The sequence below is a fragment of the Arachis stenosperma genome, chromosome 8 (assembly GCF_014773155.1).
Source record: "Arachis stenosperma cultivar V10309 chromosome 8, arast.V10309.gnm1.PFL2, whole genome shotgun sequence".
Lineage (NCBI taxonomy): Eukaryota > Viridiplantae > Streptophyta > Magnoliopsida > Fabales > Fabaceae > Arachis > Arachis stenosperma.
Genome location: NC_080384.1, coordinates 6,241,039 through 6,266,132, shown reverse-complemented (window position 1 = coordinate 6,266,132; position 25,094 = coordinate 6,241,039). Strand labels below are relative to the sequence as shown.

Here is a 25,094-nt window from a genome sequence, read left to right as displayed (position 1 = left end):
TAAATCTTGATTAAACTCAACAATTTGAATGCAAATTCACTAAGAAAAGATAGAGAAGATGCTCACGCCTCACAATACCAAACTTGAATTGTTACTTGTCCTCAAGCAACCAAAGTTAGTACATGATTAAGATGTGAATTTGCATGAGAGGTGAAAATTCTGTTACGCTCATGTCTCTTCTTAAAGTGGGGTTTATCTATTGTAATTCTGAACAGTTTTGGCATCTCACTCTCCTTTGAATCAGAGAAATGTCACTGTCATTCAGAATTAGAATCTGGATCATATTATGAATTATCTGCTCTTTATACTCCAATTTAATCCTTGAACACAACATACATCCTTTACTTCTCAATGAATTGGTGCTTTGCACCTTGAGTCTAGCCATGACTTTAAATATTTTGTCTAAGACTTCACTTGACACAAAAACACCACAAGCACTTGACTGGGAAACTCTCTTTAAGTTCTGATTTTTCTTTCAGTTACTCCCAGACAGTGGTGCTCAAAGCCTTTGGCATACTCTGCTAAATGTGTTTTGCCTCGACTCTAGATATTCTGTCTCAAAGATTACTTGACACAAGAACACCACAAGCATATGACTAAGGAAACAACTCTTTGAGCTTTTAATCATGTCTGTCCTCCTTAGTCATTGATGCTCAGAGCCTTGGACCTTGTTTTTATTATTCTTTTGTTGTTTCTTTTGCTTCAAGGATTAAACTTTTGTTTAATTTATAGAATTCATAACAGCTCTCTAAATTCCAATTCATTATGCACCAACATCCTTTGATTCAAATTCAACTATGCACGATTTGTCATGCATTCAGAATAAAAATAATACCACCATATTTAAGTAAACAAGACTAATCTTAAATATAAACTCAATTTCTCATGCAATACATCACTTATTTTCTTTTCTTTTTAGATTCAAGTTCAGTGAGTGGTACATGAGACATTTTTTTTCTAAAAGCAAATGACATAATGAAATTAAATCTAAGAACTGTATGCCCTAAAGATCATGCAGGCAATCAAAGGAACAAAAAATAGAGGACAACAAAATAAGAATGGAAGAGAAATAGAATGAAAGGAACTCAACCACCTCAGTTATGCTGGTGGTCATTTCATTCCTCCATGAAGAACATTCATCTCTCTTTGGTGCTATTAAAATAAACAGAAAAGGCCAAAAGTGAAGCAACAACACCAAACGTAAAAGTCTGCTTGTCCTCAAACAAAGAAAAGCTGAAAACAGGGTGTCAAAAATTCTTCTTAATTGCTCTTGTTCCTGTTCTAATCGTTTTGCATGACCAAAACACATGTAAAACAAGAAATATTCTAAAAAAATATGAGATAAAGTAATTTAAAACCAAAACTAAAATAACTATAATGCTAAAATCAAAATAACTATAAAATTAAAACCACAGTAATTGCAAAAACAAGGATACTAGTAGTTAGGTTGCCTCCCAACAAGCGCTTCTTTAATGTCACTAGCTTGACACTTAATTGTTGAATTTTCTTCCAGTTGGTTAAAAGAAATGTCTCCAAGGGGGGAGAGGTGAAGTTTAGTGCCTCCTGATATAAATTCCTCCTAACAAGCTTTCTTTTATTGTGATTAGCTTGATTCACCTTGCTTGTTGGGGTAGAGGTTAGATTGTTTTTTGTTGACCTTCTCTTTTTCATATATATTTTCTTCTGTTTCTTGGTCACAATCCCCTTTTCAGTGCTTTCCTTGGTTGCCTTTACTTCTTTGATTTCAAAATTTGGGTGTTGTATGATGGTTAGAGTGTACCCTTCATCAAGAAATTCTTGAATTGATGGTTCAATAAATTCACCCTCTATGCCACTCTCTGCTTCATTAGAGTGTAGATTCCCATAATTATTTTCATCACTTACAACCTCCTTTGTTTGTGTATCTTCCTTCTTTGTTGGTGCATCTTCCTCCTTTGTTTTTACATCTTCCTCTTCTTCCATATGTAAGGGTGGAAAGTTCTGTAATTCACTAGAGTACGAACTCCTTTGATTGATTTCCTCACTTTCTTCTATAGGATCTTGCATTATATCTCTTGAGAAGGAATTTGCTTGTTCCTCTTTCTGGGGCTTGATAATCAACTACATATATTTCTCTATATTTTTGATACTCGTCCTTATATCATGTATGAATTCTTTCATGAGAAGCTCAAGAGCTGATGGTTCTTGATACGAATAAGGAGATGGTGGCTCTTGATATGAATAAGAAGGAGATGATGATTCTTGATATGGGTAGAAAGATGATGGTTCTTGATATGGATAGAGAGGTGGTGGTTCTTGGTATAAATATAGAGATGGGGGTTCTTGATAGTTGGAACATGGAGCACTGAAGTTTCTTTGGTTTTGACTTTACCAACCGAAATTCGGGTAGTTCCTCCATCCACAATAATAAGAATCACTCCTTGGGTTGAGTAATAATCTGTGATCTCTCTCCATTATTTTTCCTTAGCATAAAACACCAAAGAGAATTAAACGCACCATATGATAAACAGGCAAGTAAAAAAGAAATAACATAAAGAAAAATAAAAATAATAAAAAATAAACTAAATAATTAAGATAATAAAATATCTAATAAGCAAAAAGGAGTATAAATTTTAAACTCAATAAGTAAAATAGTTAGGAAGAATAAAACAACTAAGAGGACAGCAAACTTAATTTCAGAAATTAAGAGAAAAAAATATAAGATGCAATTTTTTTTAAATTAAAGACAAAAATAAAATAAAACTAATAAAATATAAAAAGAAAAAAAAATGAAAAAAGAAAACAAAACGAAAATACAAAAAATGAAAATAAAAAGAAAAAAAAGAACGGACGAGAGTTAAATAAAAAAAATAAAAGGAAGTAAAAAAAAAGAAGGGACAGGGGAATGGGAAACGAAAGGCAAGGAAAAAAATAAAATAAAGGAAACAAAAGAAATAAACAATAAAAATTAATAATAATAAAAAAATTAAAAGAAAAATTATCTAATCTAAGCAATCAAACAATGAATAGTTGTCAATCACAGTCAATCTCTGGCAACGGCGCTAAAAACTTGGTGGAAAATTTATAACCCACAAACTAACTGGCAAGTACACCGGGTCGTACCAAGTAGTACCTTAAGAAAATGAGGGTTGATCCCACGAGGATTTATGGACTAAGCAACAATGGTTGATTAATTTACTTAGTTAGACAAGCAGAAAATAGTGTTTGAGTGTTCAAAAGCATTAAATAGTAATTTAGAGAATCAAAAAACAAGCAGTAAACAAGTTGTGAATAATATATGGAGAAAACAGTTAAGGCTTCAGAGTTATCTAATTTCCGGATTGACTTTTCTTACTAACTATTTTAATCATGCAAGATTTAATTCATGGCAAACTATATGTGACTAAACCCTAATTTCTTAGAACTTTTTAGTCTCCTCTAAAATTCATCAACCGCTAATTCCTTGGTCACTTAATTCCAATTAGGGAATAAAGTTCAATTCTAGTTTGTATGCCACAGAAATTCTAATTACCCAAATATAAGAGGATTATATGTCACGTATCCCGTTAAGTCCAGATAATTAGAAATTTAGGAGAATATGTTTTGAAGCTATTGTTTAAGTAAAGAGCTTTTCCAAGTTATACAAGAACCCAATTAGAACAAGGGTCATACTTCTGTTTCACCCAAATTCATAAAATAAAGAACGAAAATAATTCTTGAAAAATAAATCAGTACATGAATTAAAAAAAATAATAGTATCAATCCATACAATAGACAGAGCTCCTAACCTTAACAGTGGAGGTTTAGTTGTTCATGGTTCAGAGAAAAAAACTAGGATTCAGGTAAACTGTAATATACCGAATGAGGTAGAATAGTAGCAGAGCCCGAAGGGCTGATTCTTTTCCATTTTATATCTAATCCTAATTAATGTAAAAATATATTTTCTCAAACTAAAATAATATCTTTTCCTATTTATAAATAAAATAAAATTTCAATCAAAATAAATTTGGCTTCATTCGCAGCTTTTTTTGAATGCCTGGTACCACTTGGTTGTTAGAATCCACGATGAACTTGAAAACCTCAAGTTCAGTGTAGGATAAGCGGAGGCGTCCTTATTGAGTTCCATTGAGTCCACGCTGAACTTGGAAATTTCTAAGTTCAACGTGGAGGAGGCAGTGACAATTCCACGCTTTTCCTTTGAATCCACGCTGAACTTGGAAATTTCCAAGTTCAGTGTGGGATGGTGCATGGTTCTCCCTTAGTGTGTGGATTCCACGCGGAACTTGAGAAATCTCAAGTTCAGCGTGTAGGAGGCAGAGTGAAATGGAAGAAATGGTCGTTAGAAAACTCTAAAAGTTAGCTTTCCAATGCCGTGGAAATCACGTCAATTGGACCTCTGTAACTCAAATTTTTTTTGTTTGAGTGCAAGGAGGTCGGGGTTGACAGCATCATTCGCTTTCTTCATTTTCTGCTACAAAACTCCGTCAAATCCATCCAAATGCTATCTGAAATAAACAAAAATTTCAAACAACTCAAAGTAGCATTCATAGTGGCTAAAGGTAGTTAAATTTTGATTAAACTCAACAATTTGAATGCAAATTCACTAGGAAAAGATAGAGAAGATACTCACGCATCACCTGTCCTATTGGCTGGCGAGTCTCATCTGTCGGTCGTAAAGCTAACCCAACAAGTCCTGGTAGCTAACCATTAGACTGTCCCTCTGTCGTGCATTCCCAACTCGAGTAATTCTCAATCATAATCATATAACACCCACACCAGTGTTTAACCACGGGGGTGAGCTCATCCGAAAATTTCACAGTGTCCGACCTCACTTACGACATAAGATCAGCAGAGTATCGAGTCTCAACCTGGAGCACGTGGTGGCTAGCCACTGCTTTCACCTAGGGAAACTAATACCACAGATATTTTTGAAGTGCACAACCACATTATCAATCAATAATCATACAAGCATAATCAGCCATAATTCATTATCATAATACAACCATCCGACTCATAATATAAACAGCACTTCCGCCACCATTCATCAGTAAACTCATGTAATCGTTACCAGCCATGATTTATCATCAATTCAACTCTTTCTTCATCAATAAGTTACCTCCTTTCCTGGCTTCATCTCATTACTAGGCATACTATTAACATCGACAGTATAAAGAATAAAAATAGAGGTTTAGATGTTTGAAATTAGGTTTTAAAACACCAAATTCATTTTTGATGAAACCAGGGGCCAGGCATACGCGTGGGCCATGCGTACGTGTGGGCGTGCATTTTTCCATGCTCTCGTACGCAAGCACTTTGCTTGCGTACGCGAGATGCCCAACTCGAAATAGTTGGTCGCGTCGCGTGCAGGTGGTCGCATACGCAACCCCTCAAAAACCACGGCTTGCGTACGCAAGCATCCTTCTCACATATGCAAGATGTGAAGCCCACAAGGGTTGGTCGTGTCACGTGCAATGGTTGCATACGCAAGCTTTGCGGAATGGCAAAAATGCTGAATGCTGCAGATTTTTAGTTTTGCTTTCCACACTTCCGACACACATATCTTGTTCGTTTTACAACATTTTTCACCTGATCTTCAAATGGCGTAAACTTACGGACCCAATTTTCTTATGATACAAGTTTGAAATAATTTTGGGGTTCGAAAGCCAAGTTATGGCTCGCCAAAGCTCGAGCAAAAATCAAGTTTACACAAAAATCCTCAAACCTTTATTTTCAAAACCTACCAATTCTAAACCTTTTAAAACCAACCCAAAACTTACCAATTCAGCATCAACCACATACCAACTTCCTCATACAATCCATAGCCTACCAAAATTTTCTATTGTCGTCTATCTCAAATTCAATATTCCAAGTTCAACAACATACAGAACACATCATCAATTTCTTATGTCAATTTCAATATCAACTTTAACAAAATCTCTACTTTATCAACAATTATGCATACCAATCCATATCACCTACAATGTATATACTTTATCAACAATTAGCATCAATCACAACCATTCAAAACCATTGCCCACATAATCAACACAATCCATATCATCCAATCAACTACATCAACGATTCAAATCCTATCTAAGGTCACTAGCCTAAGTTTTCACAATACATTATATTTTAGATACAAGAAACCAAAATCATACCATGACCGATTTTCACGTATAACCCAAAGACACCTCCAAAAGGCACAAAACCCAGCTCCAAGGATTCAAAGTTTCCAAAGCAATGACACCCAAAGCTCCACCAAGTCTCCAATGTTGACAATTAAGCTCCAATTTACATACATATACTACCTAATCCACATTACCATATTCAAATATAACAACTTAATACCCAAACACAATAAATCAATAATTCCACTAGGGTTGAGAATTCTTACCATACTCACGAACTAAAGACGCAAGATTAAGCATTTCTCTCAAGCTAATTGGACCATATAACATCAAAGAACTTAAAATTTGAACACCTTTACTCAATAAATTTAAAAATCAAGGGATGGGAAACTTTGTAAGAATTCGTGGCTTACCTCTTAAATAATCTTGTGGGCTTTGTAGAGCTCGACACCACAGTCGCGTGGCCATAAATGGTGCGGCAATCGGAGCTCTAGATTAATAGTTATATTGGATTGAATCAAGGGCAAGGGTTTGTGAACTTGTGATATGTTCTTCCCTTCTTGTTGCACTTGCATCATGTTATGCATGAAGTGGGAGAGAGAAATGAGCTGAGCTCATTTAATTAGGCGAGTGGGTTAGGCTCACGGGCCCGGTTCGGCCCATTCGTGGGCCAAAATCTTTAAAATTAGTGTCAAAATTCTTGTTTTAATTAGCTCTATCACATTAAACTATAAAATTCAAGTTTCTATTTTCTTAAATAAATATTAATTTATTAGTTAATTATTTATTAATTAGTCGGGTTTTACATCGTACCCACCTAAATAAGAATTTTGCCAACAAAAATTTGAATTCAGTTACCTGAGAATAGGTGTAGGTAGTCTGTTTGTATTTTTGATTCAAGTTTCCAAGTGTGCTCCTCAATATCGGCCCGACTCCACGCAACTTTGACTAACAAAACTTTCTTTACACGCAACTGTTTAATACTAGTGTCGTCTATCTTGACCGGAGTTACTTGGAGTGTCAAATCTTCTTTTAACTAAATAGATTCAGGTTCTAACACATGGGTAGCATCAGGAGTGTATTTTCGAAGCTGCGGCACGTGAAATACGTCGTGCAGGTTTGAAAGATGTGGTGGTAGAGCTATCCGATACGCCTCTGGTCCAACCCTCTCAAGAATCTGAAATGGACCGATGTATCGAAGATTCAGTTTCTTCGTTTTAATCACTCTACCTACTCTTGTTGTTGGAGTAACCTTAAGGAAAATATTATCTCCTTCCTCAAACTCCAAGGGTTTCTATATCTGATTGGCGTAACTCTACTGATGGCTTTGAGCAGCGAGCATCCTGTCTCGGATCTTCTTGACCTATTCAGTAGTTTCAGCTATCATTTCAGGCCCTAACAAGATTTTCTCCCCAACTTAATTGGATTTGATTCACTTTTACTTAATTTTAGTGCAAAAATAACCTTTGGATGCTACTTTGAGTTTTTCTTGTATTTTTATGGTTTTAGGTAAAATTTGGAGAAGTTTGGAGAAGCCTAGAGCAAGAAAGAAAAATGCTGGTGCCCCCCCCCCGGGCGCTAAATACCCACTTGGCATTCAACACTAGCAGGGGGTAAGAGACCAGTAGCGCACTCTCCCCACATGGCGTTAAATGCCCAAATCCTAAAGTTGAACGCCAGCAAGCAATCTAAATCAAAGGATGGATATAATTACTAAAGGACTACGATTTTGAGTTAAGCTGTCACCCAAGAATTTCCGCACTTGCCTTTTGTTTCTACGTGTAGATTATAAGATGGTTAATATAATATTTGGTATATGGTGAATTATAGAGTGCAGAGGTAAGTAGGGAAGGAGAAAAATAAGTGACAATAAATTTAGGCTTGAATTTTTAGCTGACTTTACCATTTGATTTTAGTTATGATAAGCAGAAATTCATTAGTTGTTTAGTATGTCTAACGGAGGTTGAATCGTATACATTGGTGAAATTGTAAAGGAATTGGATAATTAGATGCAGAATGAACAGTATACTGGTATTGTGGACATTGGAATTTTGACAAATGAGTAAAGAAACTGGAGAATAGAAAATTTTAGGTGTTGGAATGATTGAGTGGGTTATGAGTATGATTGAGTGAATGGTGTTGAAATTGTGGATGGTATAAGAACTGTTGTTAGGCTTTGGAAGTGTCGAACGGTTGGAAATTAATAAATACTGTACTTGGAGTTGTGGAAAATTGTTTAAGATTAGAATTTGTATAGTTGTGAATAGAAGTAGTAGAATGGTAACTGAAAATATTTTAGGCTTGAATACTGAAAGAGTTTGGTGGATTAATGTAAATAATTATAACCCAAAAACTAAGTTTGATTTTCGCTGTAAGATTAGAATGAATTGGGATAGGTTGTGGAGATGAAGGTAGATGAATTAATTAGATTTGGGTGATAAGTGAGTGCAATTGTCTAGACAAAGATTGCGATAATTGAAAGGCAGATTTGGAACATATTGAGTTGAGATCCTGATGAGGTATTGAGGTTGAATTAGGGCAAGCTAAGAGTGAGAAAGATGAGTACAACATAGGCTTGAATTCGATTAAAATAGGGCATTATAAATAAGAATGAAGGATGTAACTAGGAATTTAAACTGACATGACGGAATGGAAAGATGAATAGTGAGAGGTAGGTTTAAGTTAAGAGAACATTTAATGGTGATGATGAGTAAACAAAATTTTGATGACAAAATTTTTTATTTGGTGGGGAGAATGTAAGAACCGTGATTAATTAATCGTATATTTAAATTAAATTAATTTCCCAAAATAGGATCCAAAGATTTTGAATGTTAATTAGAAAATATAAATATGATAATTGGACTCAGTAGATTTTTCTGAGTTGGAAAATGTAACTTTCTTCGAAAAATTGCATAAAAATGGGTACCGGTAAATTTACCGACAATACCGACTTAAATTTGTCCGGTACTGTGCGAGAATGATAAAAACAGTAGAAAAATTTAGGAAATAAATTAAAGTTGAAAATCGAGCGCTAATTTTAAAGGTTTGGCCTAAAGTTGGGCCAAACAGGCTAAAAACGCTAACGGGTTGGACCGGGCTCAAGTTGGGTCCAAGTCCAACATATAAGTACACACTTAAGTGGCCATTTCAGCCACTTTCAACACAACCTAGCAGCTGCAACGTGACTTGAAGAGAGGAGAGGTGAGAGTTTCCTTTCAGTATTCATCCTCTTCTTCTCGGAGCCATATCTCACTCTCTGGAGCTCCAATTCGCGTGCCGTCAGTTGCCGCACGAAACTCTTGTCGAGCTCTTCAATTTCATTTGAATAAAGTGATAAGAATATTTCAATTTTTTACCCAATTCTTCCTTCTATAACAGATTCGAATTCTGGCTATTGCAAATGAGTGGTTCATGTGATTTTGATTATATAGGTACAATCTAGCACTGGGTAGTTAGTGGGTTTTGTTCCAATCCACATTAGGTAAGGTAAGAAATTCCAAATCACTTGTGATTTTCTGTATATAGAATCCTAAGTATTGATTTTATGAATTAAATGTGTATAGCTTTATTTTTATGATATTGGGAGCAATTGGATTTGAGTTGGTGGCTTGGTTGTGATTGAAAGTTTGATTGGACTCAAATTTGGTGTATTGTGCATATTGGGAATCGGCTAAGGTATGGTTTCAGTTTTCTCTATGTAATATATAATATTTCTGGACACTTAGGCTAGTGACCCATAGAATAGGTTTGGATTGAATTAGTTGTTGAATTTGTTGAATGATGATATATGATGATTTGATGATTTTGGTCATTTTGATGAATTGTGGTATTGATGTGGATAAACGATGTTGAAGATTGAAATTGAGGTTGAATGAGGTTGATTATTATGATTGGTAGTGATAGAATGATGATTGATGAGTTTGTTAGTTGATAAATGGCTTTAGGGTGATATATTTGATAATTGGGGTTGAGGATTGTATAATGTGAGTGAAAATTTAGTAAGAGTGGTTAATTGTGACACAAAGGGTAAGATTTGATGTGAATTAGAGTCTTGTGAGGGTTGTGTACGAGACATGGTGTACGCGACGCGACCAAACCCTTCGGGTTGAGCATCTCGAGTATGCGAGCTTTCAGAGTTTTGGCCCTTGCGTACGCGAATTTTAACACGCGATGCGAGCAACCCCTTCGGGTTGGGACACTCGTGTACACGAGCATGGAGTTGCGTGCGCGACCACCCGTTTTTACTTGTGTGCATACGCATAGCAGGGGTGTGCGTACGCACAACACCTATTTTGCTGAAACATGATTTTTCTCCATTTTCGAAGGATCTCCAACCTTCCAAACTTCCTTAAATTGCAGTTAAGAGTAACATCTTGTAGTTAGGCCTAATAACTAATAGAGGAGGATTAGTGACTTAAATAGGTGAATTTTACATGAATTTAGAAGACATAGGTTTTGGTCTTTGGAGTACTGAGGAAGGATTAGTTGAGAGAGATAATGGAGTGCTGTAATAATGATTGACCTATTACGTTGTTGAAATTTTGAATTTATGGTGGTTGAGACGAGTTTGGGACTCGGAGTGAAATGATGAATTACTGATATACTAAAAAGCAATTTCTGAAACCATTGATGTATTAATTTTAATGAGATTGTTGGGACGTTATGCGCCTGAAAGGGACGGTAGGTTAATCTCGCCTGTCGAGGTCGCGATGGCGGCATAAGAACGGTAGGTTTGTCCTGCATACATTGAGATGTGAGGTCCGTGGCAAGAGTATCCCGCTCGCATCCCTTCGGAATCTCTAAAGTGTGCAGGCACTATATCCTATACCGTGTTCCAGGCACGATATCTCTAGGGTTCCCATTATGAGACCGAAGGGTGATATCTCCATGAAGATGTGTCGGGTTGGCAGTTGAACTGACAATGTGATATCACAGCCAAATAGGATAGGCATTCATCATGTGCATCTTCTATCTATTTGATTCCTTTGCCGACTTAAATTGCATGCCTAATTATATAACATGATTATTTGCATCTTGAATTTCTTGATATACTTGCTATACTTGTGCTTTACTTGCATTGTTATTACTTGTGTTTTCTACTAGGATTGAGGAGGTTCAGAAGGTGGTGACGATGGGATCGCATGGTGGTTAGGCTGGCGAAGGCTGTGGGACAGCAGTGTATTTGATAGTTAGAAATCCCTTAAGCTAGTTTATCCCTTTTCATAAAAGTTATGGCTTTTAATTTTAGTTATGCTTTAAGTTGAATCTTGTGTGGATATGAAGCTCTAAAATTGCCTCTAGAGTCCAGGAGTCTTATATCTTACATTACTGGACACTGTTACCATACTGAGAACTTTCGGTTCGCATTCCATAATTTGTTGTTGTTTTTCAGATGCAGGTCACAACACACCTCGGTGAGTTGTTAGATGGTGACAGACCGGATAACCTTTATCATGTTTTGGAGTCCTTTGGCTATTTTGTTTTAAGTTCTCTCTCTTTTGTATTTATATTTGCCTTAGAGGCTTCTTTCTGAAATATATTCTGTATATGCTGTTTTAACTTTCAAAATTTCAGTATGTCTGTATCTCTAGTCGGCTTAAACTTCGCGGGCTGCGGCTAGTTCCTTATGACTATTATACTCTCTTATATACTTATATTTTGTTATCTTGTATCTTTATCTTGTGCCTTAAGTTTGTAGCTTCGTGTGAACGTTTCGTGCTTTTGAAACTCTATTTTTGAGCTTATTTCTTCATCGGCTTCTAGAACTATTATTCCTTCTATTTCTATATAAATATACTTATGTATAAGCCATAGAATTGTCATAACTTTTGATTAACCTTTGATTTACGGCTAGAGGTAAGACATAGGGTAATTAGGGTGTTACAGAATGACCATGGGAGTGGCGTTTGATGAGGATTAGAGGAGATTAAATCACTAAGAGATTAGGGTTTAATCACTTACAGTTTGCTATAGAATGAATTATTCATTGTTAAAATAGTTGGTAAGACATTTTGATCTGGAAAGATAAACATCTCCTAGACCTTAATTATTTTCCTATATTGATTTTACAGCAAATCCTTATTGCTTTCTTTAATGTCTTTATTTATGCATTCTCAATAATAACCTCTTTTACCATTTGCCTGACTATGTCCAACAGAATAGCCATTGCTTGCTCAGTCCGACAGTCTTCATGGGATCGACCCTCACTCACCTGAGGTATTACTTGGATGACCCGGTGCACTTGCCGGTTAAGTTGTGCGAGTTCTAATTTTGCGCACCAAGCTCTGTCCTCATTGTTGCATTAGACTCATCGCTGCCAACACCGCGCATCACCGTCGCTGCTGCCGTCGAAGGGAGCTTGCCGTCATAGTTCAATCACCATTGAGCTTGAAGGGAAGTGCCATTGCTATTGCCCGCAACTGCTTCCTGTAACACCCTACCACACAGTGTCGTATGCTTAAGTCACAAAACTGAGGTGGTAATATATTACGGCCTCTAAAAATAAAAATGTATATATATCTAGGGGCCTTTGAAGGAAAGTTTAAAACAAAAGTCATAACACTCACGAAGCGACAACATAACGAAGAAAAGCTTAAGCTCAAATAGATACATATATATACATATAAATAGAGGATCAAGGATACAAATTAGTCAAGCTCCAAACTCTCATCTTCGCTGAAAAATAACAATATCATATGGGATGAGAACCGGGGGTTCTCAGTATGGTTAAGGTGCCCACATATATAATAAACAAGGTCTTGGGAAAGACAAAGGCAATCCTAGAACGCCGACAATCAGATTATAAATCTTATGAAACTAAAGCTGAAACCATAAACGAGGGTAGGTCTCTAAGGTTCTAAACTTGATCAAAATCTAATCAAAATCCTCAATCTCTTCGCCTTTCCTCGGTTCCTCCAACTCCGATGAAATTGCATAGACATACAAAACATACAAGTCAAACGCATACAGAAAGCATATATAACAAGTAGGCAATTAGCAATTAACGTGAATAAATAATTAAGCAAGCCAAGACAATGCACACTCAAACAAAATATACAAATGCACATGATGCATGCCTTTCCTAGCGCAGGTCATGAGCTCACGCGTCGGTTGTCTACTCGCAACCCGACGTTACTCGGGGCGAACCCTGAATATAGTTTCTTTACCGTGTCAGTCAAGCTCAATTATCATCATGGGTTTCTTTGTTAGTTTGGACATCTTGGCATCACGGTAGAAACTGGCTATCAGTTAGGCGAATATTTCCGCATTAGCAATCTCAGGCTATCAGTTAGGCGGGCCCTTTCACATTAGCAGTTTGGTACAAGCCCTATTCACATTTTATATGCTATCAGTTAGACAGATATTTCCGCATTAGCAACCTTAGGCTATCAGTCAGGCGGGCACTTCCGCATTAGCAATTTGGCACGAAGCTATTCGTCATACACTTTTCATGATTCATTATCAATTTCAATTTTTTTTCCATTCATGATTTCTCTTTTTCATTATTTTCATCATATCTCCACATCACCGATTACATACACACCCCTCCACATCACCACATTACTACATCACCGCTTAACTATACATATACACCCCTTCGCATTACCACATTACTAAACATATCTCCACATCCCCGCTTAACTACACATACCTCCGCATCACCAATTAACTTTAAACCTTTTTGGGGACAATTTACACATTCTCATCTAACTAAGTCCATGAACTTTTACAGAAATTTGGACATAATCTCCCCTAAAATAGCACTAAAACCACCTTTACGGGTTTCTTCAGTCTTAACAACGTTCAAACTTTCCTTAACAATTTACCAGGTAGACATTTTTAATTGGTCATTATATTTTTTTTAATCCCCTTAGTTATTGTAAGATCACGGGTTTAGAAAATAAAACTTGGTTCTAGGGCATTTCGACCATAATTGAAACTTGTACAAATCTTTCAGAATTCTGCTATCATTGCAGAAAAATAACAGCGAGCAGTAAATTTGTTAAATTCACTAATTACTCGAGGTTTACACTTCCCCCTGCGTTTCAATTCCATTCTTGAAACTGTAACACTCTTGCTTGTGCTCTGCCTCCCAATTTTCTTTCTCTACTATATTTTTGTTCTGAATACAATAGTATATGTTTCTATTTAATACTGCGGTCCTTATCCAGAACCACTGATGTCACCGCTATAGAGGTGATTGGAATGGGCGCGATTGTCGCTGTTGTTGCTTCCCTAGGAGAATTGAAGCGACTGCTACTGTTCTGGTCGTATTGGCTGCTGTAAACTAAAAAAAGAAGGGGATCATTGCGTTTAAATTTGACAGTTTCGACTAACTGAGGTAGGGGGTTTCGTTTTTAAAATGAAAGTTCTTGAATTAAGAATGCCTATAAGGTTTACTGCATAATTGCAAATAATTCATGATTGTTTGAACTGATTGAATGATGAATTTGAGTTAGATTTGCGACTGTGAAAATGATTGAATTCGATGAATATGTGTGTTGCTTTTTTAATTGTTTGAGAATGCTAAAAATTTTGTATTTAGCTGGTTGTAATGAGAATTGCTGGATTTGTGGCCGTGAATACGTTCTGTTTAAGTTTTAGTTAAATGATTTATGAATTAAGAATATAGTATATTGGTCTGAATTGTGTGGAATGGGTGAAAGTATTTGCTTGGCTGATTTGGTAATCGACTTGGTTGAGTGCTGGTTCGGATCGAGATGAATTGAGGAATTATGAAAGTGAGGGAGCCCATAAGAGAGGTGAAGTCTAATTTTAAGGGGAGGTTATGTCCGAGTTCTTTTAAAAATATATAAAAAAGTGACATTATTTTGGAAGTTTGATTTATATATACATTTATATTAAGAAATGATCTTTGTATTAGAAATCCGATTTATAGGCTTATTTTGAGAAATGATTCTATGTTGGAAAATATCTGTTTTACATATTTACTTATATTGAGAAAAGGATTTTGTATTGAATGTTTAATTTATACATTTATAGTAAGGAATGACTTGGTTTTGAAATTGTTGGAAATAGTTTGAGAAAATGTTAGTTTGATTTATTAGTAATGAATGGAGAGTTAGAAATGATTTTGATATTAAAACTGGTTAGGTTTCAGATTTATAAATGTTTTGATATTGGATTCGGTTTGTTTGATTTATCAGAAATGATTTTTGAGAATTGAAAATGGTTTGGTTGGGACCCTTAAAGGGTGGCATAGTCCGAATTTTAGAGGAGATGTTGCTGAAATTTTTATGAAACTTCGAGACTTTATTGAAAGCATTATTGAAAAGAAAATTTGATTTAAGAATATTATTTGATTTCGATTTATTACGGAAAGAGTCTTGTTTTTAGCTCAATCTATTAAGAACAGTATTATGTTTTATGTTCAATCTATTGAGAGAAGATTTTGTTTAAAGTTATGATTTGAGTTCGATTTTTTAAGAAAAGAAGTTTTATATGTTAAAGAAGTTTGGATACTGAGAAACTATACGTTTTGATGTTATGAATGATGAACGACTGAGAGTGTACCATTTTGGTAATGCAAAGGTGTGATTGATTATTTGGTAAGGTGAATGTATGACAAAAAGAAAAGAAATGAGAAAATATGATTGAAAAAAGATAATTGAGAAATGGTTGTTTGATTGGGACTTTGTGCCGAATTGATTGTGCGGGACGCCCGTAAATATGGAATGGCTTCCAGGAGAAGGGGTTACATGCCTCAGCTGGAGAATCAGTGCCTGCAAGTACTTGCAGAGGTCATGTTCGACATACTTCAGCTGGAGAATCAGCGCCAACAAGAAGTAGAAACTTACAGAGGTTATGTCCTTGGAATGCCTTATCTGACTTGCGAGTTAGATTACGTCCGGTGCGGGTCGAAATCGACAAATGAGCTCGTTACCTGCGATAGGACTAAACATGCATCATATTGTTTATGCATTTGCATTTGCTTGTGTTTACTTGTGACATTTCTCTGTTATTGTGCCTTGTTTGTTTGTCCAATTGGGTCTCTTGTGCTATTAATTTGTGTATTGAGGTGATTAAGTACTAATATTGTGATTAAGATTTGTTTTAAAATTAGAAACTTAAATAAGGTAATTAATTATCTAAAGTAAAATTAAGGGTATTTTTCAATGATTGATAAAAATAGTTTTATTGAGTGAAGTCAATTATTCGTATTTTGTTCATTATTTTTACGACATTTCCTTCTCTGCTGAGAACCTGCGAGGACGATGTTCTCACCACCCTACAGATTTTCTTTCTAGCAACAGGTTCAGGAATTCAACTATTTTACCTTCCCAACAAGGTTGTAAGCTTCTATAACACCATTTTAAGACTCTTGGGCTTGGTTTTGAGTAATAGAAAATGGAGGCCTATGTTTTTGGCATACTGAGGATGGTTTGGCGTTATGTGATGAATGGTTGATGTATGAGATGAGGACTGAGGAACTATTGAGTTCGGAACTGAGATGTGAAATTTAAGTGGCTGAGATAAGTTTAGGACTCTGATTGAGATGATGGATCCATGTATACTGAAAATGTTTTCTAAAAAACCACTGAATTATTGATTTGTACTGAGATTATGAGACGCTATGCGCCCGGCAGGGTCGGTGGTTAATCCCGCCTGTCGAGGTAGAGGCGGCGGCGTAAGGACGGTGGTTAATCCCGCTTGCACTTAGATGTGAGGTCGGTGGCAATAGTATCCCGCTCGCATCCCTTCGGATCAATAGAGTGAGGGCAACATCTCCATGGAGATGTGTCGGGTTGGCAGTTGAACCGACAATGTGATATCACAGCCAGTAGGATAGACATTCATCTTGTGCATTTTTATCTGTTTGTATGCTTTACCAACTTGAGATTGTTTGCCTATTTATATAACATGTCCACTTGCTACTTGAATTAATTGCTTATTATGCTTCTACTTGTGTTTTACTTGCATTGTATATATCTGTGCTTTCTACTGGGATTGAGGAGGTTCGGAAGGCGGTGGCAATGGGATCGCATGGAGGATAGGTTGGTGAAGGCTGTAGGACAGCGGTGTTTGGTTAGAGTAGAAACCCCCTAGGATAGATGACCTGATTTATCTAAGTTAATGTTGGTATATTTATGTTTATTTGTTTTAGAATGCTTTAAGCTTGAATCTTGTGATGGATATGGAGCTTAGGATTGCCTTTGGCGTCCCGGGGTCTTATATCCTACATCACTGGGCACTGTTACCATACTGAGAACCTTCGGTTCTCATACCATATCTTTGTTGTGTTTTTCAGATGCAGGTTGCAACCCACCTCGGTGAGTTGTTTTGGATGGTGACAGAGGCGGAGGATCTTGGATTTCTTTTGGAGTCTTTTGTTTATTTTGTCTATACATCTCTCCTTTTGTATTTTGTTTTACCTTGAGGCATGTATTTGAGAGAACAAAACTTGTATAAGTTGTTTTAAAACTGTCAGGTTTCTGTACGGTTTGTATATGGCTAGCCGGCTTAAACTTCGCGAGTCGTGGCTAGTTCCTTATGATATTACACTATGATACTATTATTTTGTGTATATCACATTTGTTTCGTGTACCTTAAGTTAGTAGCTTCGTTAGTACGTTTTGCGCTTTTCAAATCCTATTTTTGAGTTATATCCTTCATCAGGCTTCTAGAATTATACTATTCTTTCTATATATTATATGTACAAGTTTAGAACTATTGTAATCTCTGGTTAACCTTTGCTTTACGACGCGAGGTAAAGCTTAGGCTAATTAGGGTGTTACATTAGATATATGGGTACTGTTACCATATTGAGAACCTCTGGTTCTCACCCATGCAGGTTTTATGATTTTCAGGTGCAGGACGTGAGGCTCCTCGCTGAGACATGCTGGAGACTTCTACATTTGCGAAGATCCTTAGCTCCCGGGACTTTATTTTGATTTTATGTACTTGCTTAGATACTTATTATCTCCACTATATACATATATACTGTTTTGACTCCTCAAAGAGGTTATTTTGGAGAACAGGTTCTGTAACTAGTCTTTTGGGTTTCTTTTGGGTTCCTTACTTTATATATATGTAAACTTCTATGCTCAGACCGGTTATCTTCGCATGCTTGGTCTTGAGTTTTGGATATCCGTATTTTCGGCATTCTCTGTTTATATACTTGCGTTAGCTTATCCTTTATCTGTTTAGTTACGTTATTGATCGGAGCGTTGCACTTTTCGATTTACGATTTTGTTTTACCCCTTTTTCTTCAACGGCTCCTAATTATAAAATATTTTTTACACTACTATATATACTAAATTTTATTTTTAGAGGTCGTGATACCTCGTCACCTCTGTTTTATGACTTAAGCATAAGGTTTTGTGTCCTAAACACGTCTCATATTATTAAACTACTCTTCTACCTTAGCCCATGACAATAATAAAGAAGTCTCATGACCCACAAATTCAGCCCAATAGAATACATAAATTCAATTACAATCTAGTCTTTATTATCTTATCTTATCTTATCTTTATCTTGTCTTTAGTTGTTCTTATCTTATCTTTATTTGCTTTTATCTTTCATAGGACAATGCTCTATATATATTTAGTTTTACCCTCATAGTTTACAATACACTTCAGTACAATTCAATCAATAAACAATCAATAAAAGTTTTTTTCTTTGCTTTTCCTATTCTTTCACAATTTTATCATGGTATCAGAGTCATAGTATCCTCTTTGAGGATATATAAGTTATCATTTTCTCGGTGAGAAATCACCATGCTTCTTTTTCAACCTCCCCCCACAATAAATAATCATAGATTTAGTTAATGCATCCAAGTGAAAATCCTACCATTATTTTGGTTATCCCGGTTCTTTATCAGCAATTTCGTCTGCGCTTCCTTTCTTTCGGCAGTTACGTCTGCATTCTATTTCAGCAGTTTAATCTGTATTCTATTTTAGCAATTCCATCTGCACTCTTATCGCGCTCAATGCGCCCTCTTTTATTGCACTCTACGCGCTTATTTTTTCATTTTTTTAATTTTTTTTTGAAGATCGCTGCTCAAGCACAGCATCTCCTTTTATATTTTTCACCATGTCAGAACGTATTCCTCAACAATTTCATCAGAACTTATCCAAGCTGTGGATTATTGACATCTTCCATCCACCAGCTTGTGGCGGCGTATTAAACTACTCTTCTACCTTAGCCCATGACAATAATAAAGAAGTCTCGTGGCCCACAAATTCAGCCTAACAGAATACATAAATTCAATTACAAATTTAGTATTTATTATCTTATCTTATCTTATCTTTATCTTGTCTTTAGTTGTTCTTATCTTATCTTTATTTGTTTTTATTTTTCATAAGATAATGCTCTATATATATTTAGTTTTACCCTCATAGTTTACAACACACTTCAGTACAATTCAATCAATCAACAATTAATAAAAGTTCTTTTCTTTACTTTTCCTATTCTTTCACAATTTTATCACATATAAAATATAAAGAAAAAAATTAAAAAAGATAAATTCTTATTAAAACGCAATTCAAAAAAAGGGATTATTATAAAAAAAATTATTAATCCGTATCTGGAAAGACATTGAAAAAAATTGAAACAATAGTAAATAAATACAAACATTATGAAGAAACCATATGATGAAAAATTAATATAAAACAAAATCACTCTGATGAACTTAATTTGATAGAAATAGAAATTATAATATAACAAAAATAAAAAGGTATAAAATCTCTCTTAAATACTCATGAATGCTCCAAAGAGAAGAAATAAAATGACATAATTATAATCAAATTGTTGTCATATATATGATTCTCTTATTAATTATCTAATTAATACCAAATAAATTAAAGTAAATAGTACTATCTTATATATCAATTTATATTACCAATCATTATATTAAGGACGCCATTCACATCTAGAAAAATATATTTTTTTTAGAGGCCTGCTACACATACAAGTTTTTTTGGCTTACAAGTCTTACAAGTTGACACAAGTCTAACAAAACACGTGCATTACACTTCCACATTCAAGAGTAAATACACGCACGTTATTCAACCACTTCTTGTTTTCAAAGCGCGCTACTCACCATGCATTATGAACGACTATTCTTCTTCTTCCTCCATGAAAACGAGTTTCTTGCCAAATTTGTTCGATCTCCTTCGTGCGTTCTCTCTTCACCTTTTCATTTGTTGTTTTACCTGCGTTTATCACTGATATTCTTACTTCGTTTTTTTTTCGATTTTCATGATTTTTGAAATCAAGTTTTGAAATCGTTTTTCAAAATAATAGAACTTCAGAAATACATCCAAACGATTACAGAAATACACCCAAAGGATTACATAAACATACCCAAATGGTTACAGGAATTCACCCAAACGATTATAAAAATACACCCAAAGAATTACAGAAATACACCCAAAGGATTTAAGAAATACACCCAAAATTCGTTGAAGTATACCTTATGTATAATTCAAAACTCTTCCTCTTTTTCCTCCTCATCTTCTGCTACTTCTTCTTCTTCATCTTCTTATTTCATATTCTCATAATTGTTTTTGAGAGGAAAAATTAAATAAAGAAAAACAAAATACATGATATTGTAAAATCAAAAGAAGAACGAGGAGAAACACGACGATGAAGATGAAACACTTCAAAAAAGATTTTAGAACTTGATGTCAAAAAACAATGGAAATCGAGAATAACGAAGAAAGAGAATAGATAGAAAAGCACGTAAATGAAGAATGAGAAAGAGAAGGCAAGAAATTCGAAAAAGGAGATAGAATCCTTTCAAAAATTAAAAATCTGTTAGAGGCACGTTTGAGAGTAATATCAATTAGAGGACTTATAAGACTTGTATAACAGAATCACTTCTATGTAGAGATTAATCTTTTTTTTTAAGACACATTAATGCTATCAATTAATATTTAAAATGTGGTATTGGTCAAATTAAAATATGGTATATTTTTAATAGGTTTATTAATTTATTTATAAACGATTTTTTTGTGATTTTTTTTAAACCAATTAATAGTATTGAACCCATTGTATTATTTTTTTTATTTTATTGATATGGATTTTTTATATAATTTTAATCATTTTTCTTTTTGTTTTTAAAATTTTCTGTGGCCTTTTGTTTTTTATATTATCTAAATTTTTTTTAATTAAAACCAAGCACACAGAAAGAGGCCAAATTTATCAGAGAGCTAGCCCATCTATAAATCTGAACCCAGTTATTCTCACTTATCCGAATTATTTCTGGGAATGAATCCTCTTAATTGTTAAAAAATATTGAGATTGTAAAGTGTAATCTCTAACTCTTCATTGTTTCCTCTCTTATATTTATTTTTGGTCCTATTTATAAAATTAATAGTGTAAGATCATACTTTATTTCTTCAATTGTTAAAAAAAATTAAGAAGATTCATTCCCAATCATTTCCAACCCATGTGAAAAACGAGCTCATGTTTGTCTCTCCTTGAACCTTCTTGTTGAGACAAATTCCATAGCATCAAATTTGTGTCAAACGTTCATCTGCCTTGTGTGATTTTTGTATCAGCACATTTGAATTTGCCAACTCCATTGATGAGTTTTCTGGACTCTTACCGCAGATCTTCTTCCTCCAATAAATTCATGACTTGTTTCTGATTTAGGTAATTTCCATTGTCGCTTGATATCAGTAGTTGTGTGTTATGTAGCCCCACTGTGTCACTCTTTGTTGTCCAAAAATTATGTCAGAATATTTGCTAATTGCTGAGGTGGTCTGCATTTGCAGCGGTCTTGCTCTTTGATGAATAATCTGGCTTTTTTTCTGTATGCCTGATTTTAATAAAAAAAAGAGAGAGAATATTTTGGACAACATAAAAAGCAAAACCCACAAAAATTAAAAAAATAGTTAAAATTATATATAAAAAATTCCATATCAATAAAATAAAAAAATAATATTCTTGGTCCAATACTGCTAATTGGCTGAGAATAGATCCTCTTAATTGTTAAGAAAAAATTGAAAGTGTAAAGTGTGATCTTTAACTCTTCATTGTTCTCTCAGCTCTTATATTTATTTTTTATCTCACTTAAAAAATTAATGATAAAAGATTACATTTTACTCCCTCAATTGTTAAAAAAAATTGAGAGAATCTATTCCTCTAATTGGCTTAGATAAAAAAAAACTACAAAAAAAACTATTTATAACTAAATAAAAAATCTTTAAATACCACATGTTAAAGCATTAATTGGTGAAATTAATGTGTCTTTAAAAAAATATATTTTTCTAGCCCTTATATTAATACTAAATAAATTAAGTTATATTGAATTAGGTGATATTTAAATATCTAATTAAATAATTAATTAATTATAATTGATTAAATTTAATAAATTTAAAAAATAAGTTGAGAAACATTTTTAAAACTATGTCATGTCAATTTTATAATTAAATGTAAAAATTTTATTTTAATATAATATAATAGATTAATTTTGTTGGTAAACTATCAAAATAATATCTAAAAATTTACATCATTAATAAAAATAACTAAAATATATAAATAATAAATAATACACTGAAAAATACAAAGGGTTAACGGAGACAAATACAAAGGGTTCACGCTCTGATTCCGTGATTCTCTTCTCTCCGTGGTCTCGTTTCCTCTTGGCAGCCTTTTCTTTTGGGTTTCTTCTCGTTGTCTTTCATTCGCTCTTTTGTTCAATATGACTGGGCTTCCTGGAAATGGTGATTCTGTTACCCTTGACATGCTTAAAGAGAAAATGGCTCAGTTTGCTAAGGAGAGGGACTGGGACCAGTTTCATAGTCCAAGGAACCTTCTTTTGGCTTTGGTATGCTTCTTTTCCAATACCCATAATTTGAAAAAAAAAAAAAGGGTCATCCTTTAATTTTTCGTTCACTTTATACTTATTGTTGCACCGTTGTTATGAGCTTGTGTTGTCAGTGTTTATGACAACCCTTCGTGTTGTGATCCACGAAAGAACGGAGAGTCAAGGGGAAGATGAATAATATCTACTTTTATAAACCAAATGATTTTACATCTGGTATAAGTGGGATTGGAACAGATTCCGAGTGGCTTCTTTTATTCGTTTCTCGTTGCAAGTTGGCTCCTTTTTTATTATATATTCTTAAGTTTTGATGTTTTTGAAAAAGCTTTAAACTTTCTGCGCACCAGAACAGAAAGCTTTCAACTTTCTTAAACTCAATTTATTATCATTTGGTCATGGTTTCTTCTTCAGGTTCTTTATATTCTGGTAGACTCTGATTAAGAAAATGGACTTTGAAAACAAATTACGTTTCTGTTGTTACCACTAAAAACACATGTGAATAGTATCTTTTCGTCCTTGGTTGTGTTGTCTTCTCGCCTACATGAAATTTTATTTCCTAATTTTATTTTCTATTTAGGTCATAGGATATGCAAAATCATTTGAATACTTGATTCCTACTAATTCCTTCAAGAAATAAAATATGCAGACATATTAAAAAAGTGACGGTTATTTTTTCTCTACTTCAAGAGCATGAAAACTATAATTAATTTGAAATAAAGAGAATAGTTATTGTTTTGGTTTTGATTTGATTGTAGGTGGGTGAGGTTGGAGAATTGTCTGAGATATTTCAGTGGAAGGGTGAGGTTCCAAAGGGACTTCCAGATTGGAAAGAAGAGGAAAAGGTACACCTTGGTGAAGAGCTTTCAGATGTATTGCTTTATCTTGTGAGGCTCTCTGACATATGTGGTATTGATCTTGGAAACGCTGCACTGAGAAAGGTTCAACTCAATGCCATAAAGTACCCAGCAAAAGATGAGGGTTGTTCAACCAAGCAGATTCATGGCACTAGCACTGAAGCTGATTGATTTTCGCGTTTCTTGTTCGTTTCAATTTACTGTTGTTCTTTAGTTGTTAGATGACTTTGGTAGGTTATGTAATATTTCTTGCCATTGCATGGAAACTAGCAATAGCATCGTTGGTACATTGTCTCTCCTAGATTTTATTACTGTTTTGGCAGAATCAAATCTCATGTGACATATATCAGATATGGTGAAATCTCTATTTTCTTTCTGGATTTAATTTTTTATATTGCCATTGTAATGAAATTCTGTAGTTAATAATAGAGTAAGGTTCTTCAACGTTTTTTTAGGAAAAAAGATTAAATAAAGGAAAACCAAATAATAAAAATAGGTGTGCACAATGAATATCCATCAGTATCTAGTATAATACAAGCAGAGTTTTTCTTGTTTTTTGTTTTTATTTAATTTTGTCAACGATTTGGATGCATAATTGGAACAAGGATTCTTAGCAATGTGAAATCCTTTTATTCACATAATATTTTCGTGAACCAAGTTGGTGTATGGAAAGTGAAAACGGTCCTTCTTCTCTATCCTGTCTGTCTATTTATGTTTTCGTGGCGCCCTTGTTCACTTGTTTTGTGGGGCAAAACCGCAAAATGTTTAAATAGGTTCAGGCGGTGTGGTTCGTTTACTAGTTGCTTAAAAGATTGACCAAAGAAAAATATCAACTGTAGATGATGTGACTGCGTGATCTAAGTTGTCATTTAAGGTTTTTTATTTAAATAAAAAATTTAATATTTATACATTTAAATTAAATTTTTTTATTCAAATTAATTAAATATAAAATTTATTGAAATGTGTAATCCAGTCAAAGAATTATGAATTTGAATATGCGTTACACATTTTGGATACAGTCTAAAAAAATAAATACAAAAAAAATACAAATCAAGTGTTGTGTACTCGAGATATGGCACGTTAAAAAAACAAAAACTAGGACTTCCAGAGAATCTTTCGACAAAGCTAGGATTTCGAAATGAAAACCTACAAAGTCATTTCAATGGAGTAATCGGTCATGGGAACAATTTCATTAAACCAAACAACTTAGTAATATCGTTTACTATCAAAATCAGAAGCCAAAAGAAGATTGTATTTTTCAAGATTTTGGTGCTCAAAGATTTTACACCCTACAACATCATCCTCAAAAGGAAGACCATCAATGACTCTCCGTCATCATAT

General features: G+C 34.3%; 1 protein-coding gene across 1 annotated transcript; it reads left to right on the top strand.

The window, feature by feature from the left end:
• The first annotated feature begins 22,654 nt into the window (after positions 1-22,654).
• On the top strand, positions 22,655-24,138 carry LOC130944047 (uncharacterized). Its single transcript, XM_057872171.1, has 2 exons — positions 22,655-22,902; positions 23,655-24,138. Exons 1-2 carry the CDS (start codon positions 22,777-22,779, stop codon positions 23,922-23,924), a joined length of 396 nt encoding a protein of 131 aa, XP_057728154.1. The 5' UTR covers positions 22,655-22,776; the 3' UTR covers positions 23,925-24,138.
• Positions 24,139-25,094: the final 956 nt, after the last annotated feature.

What these genes read in the sequence shown, in the direction of transcription:
- LOC130944047 (XM_057872171.1), top strand. Translation starts at nt 22,777, where the DNA reads ATGACTGGGCTTCCTGGAAATGGTGATTCTGTTACCCTTGACATGCTT. An exon ending in GGAACCTTCTTTTGGCTTTG is followed by an intron (nt 22,903 to 23,654) that starts GTATGCTTCTTT and finishes ATTTGATTGTAG; the next exon opens with GTGGGTGAGGTTGGAGAATT.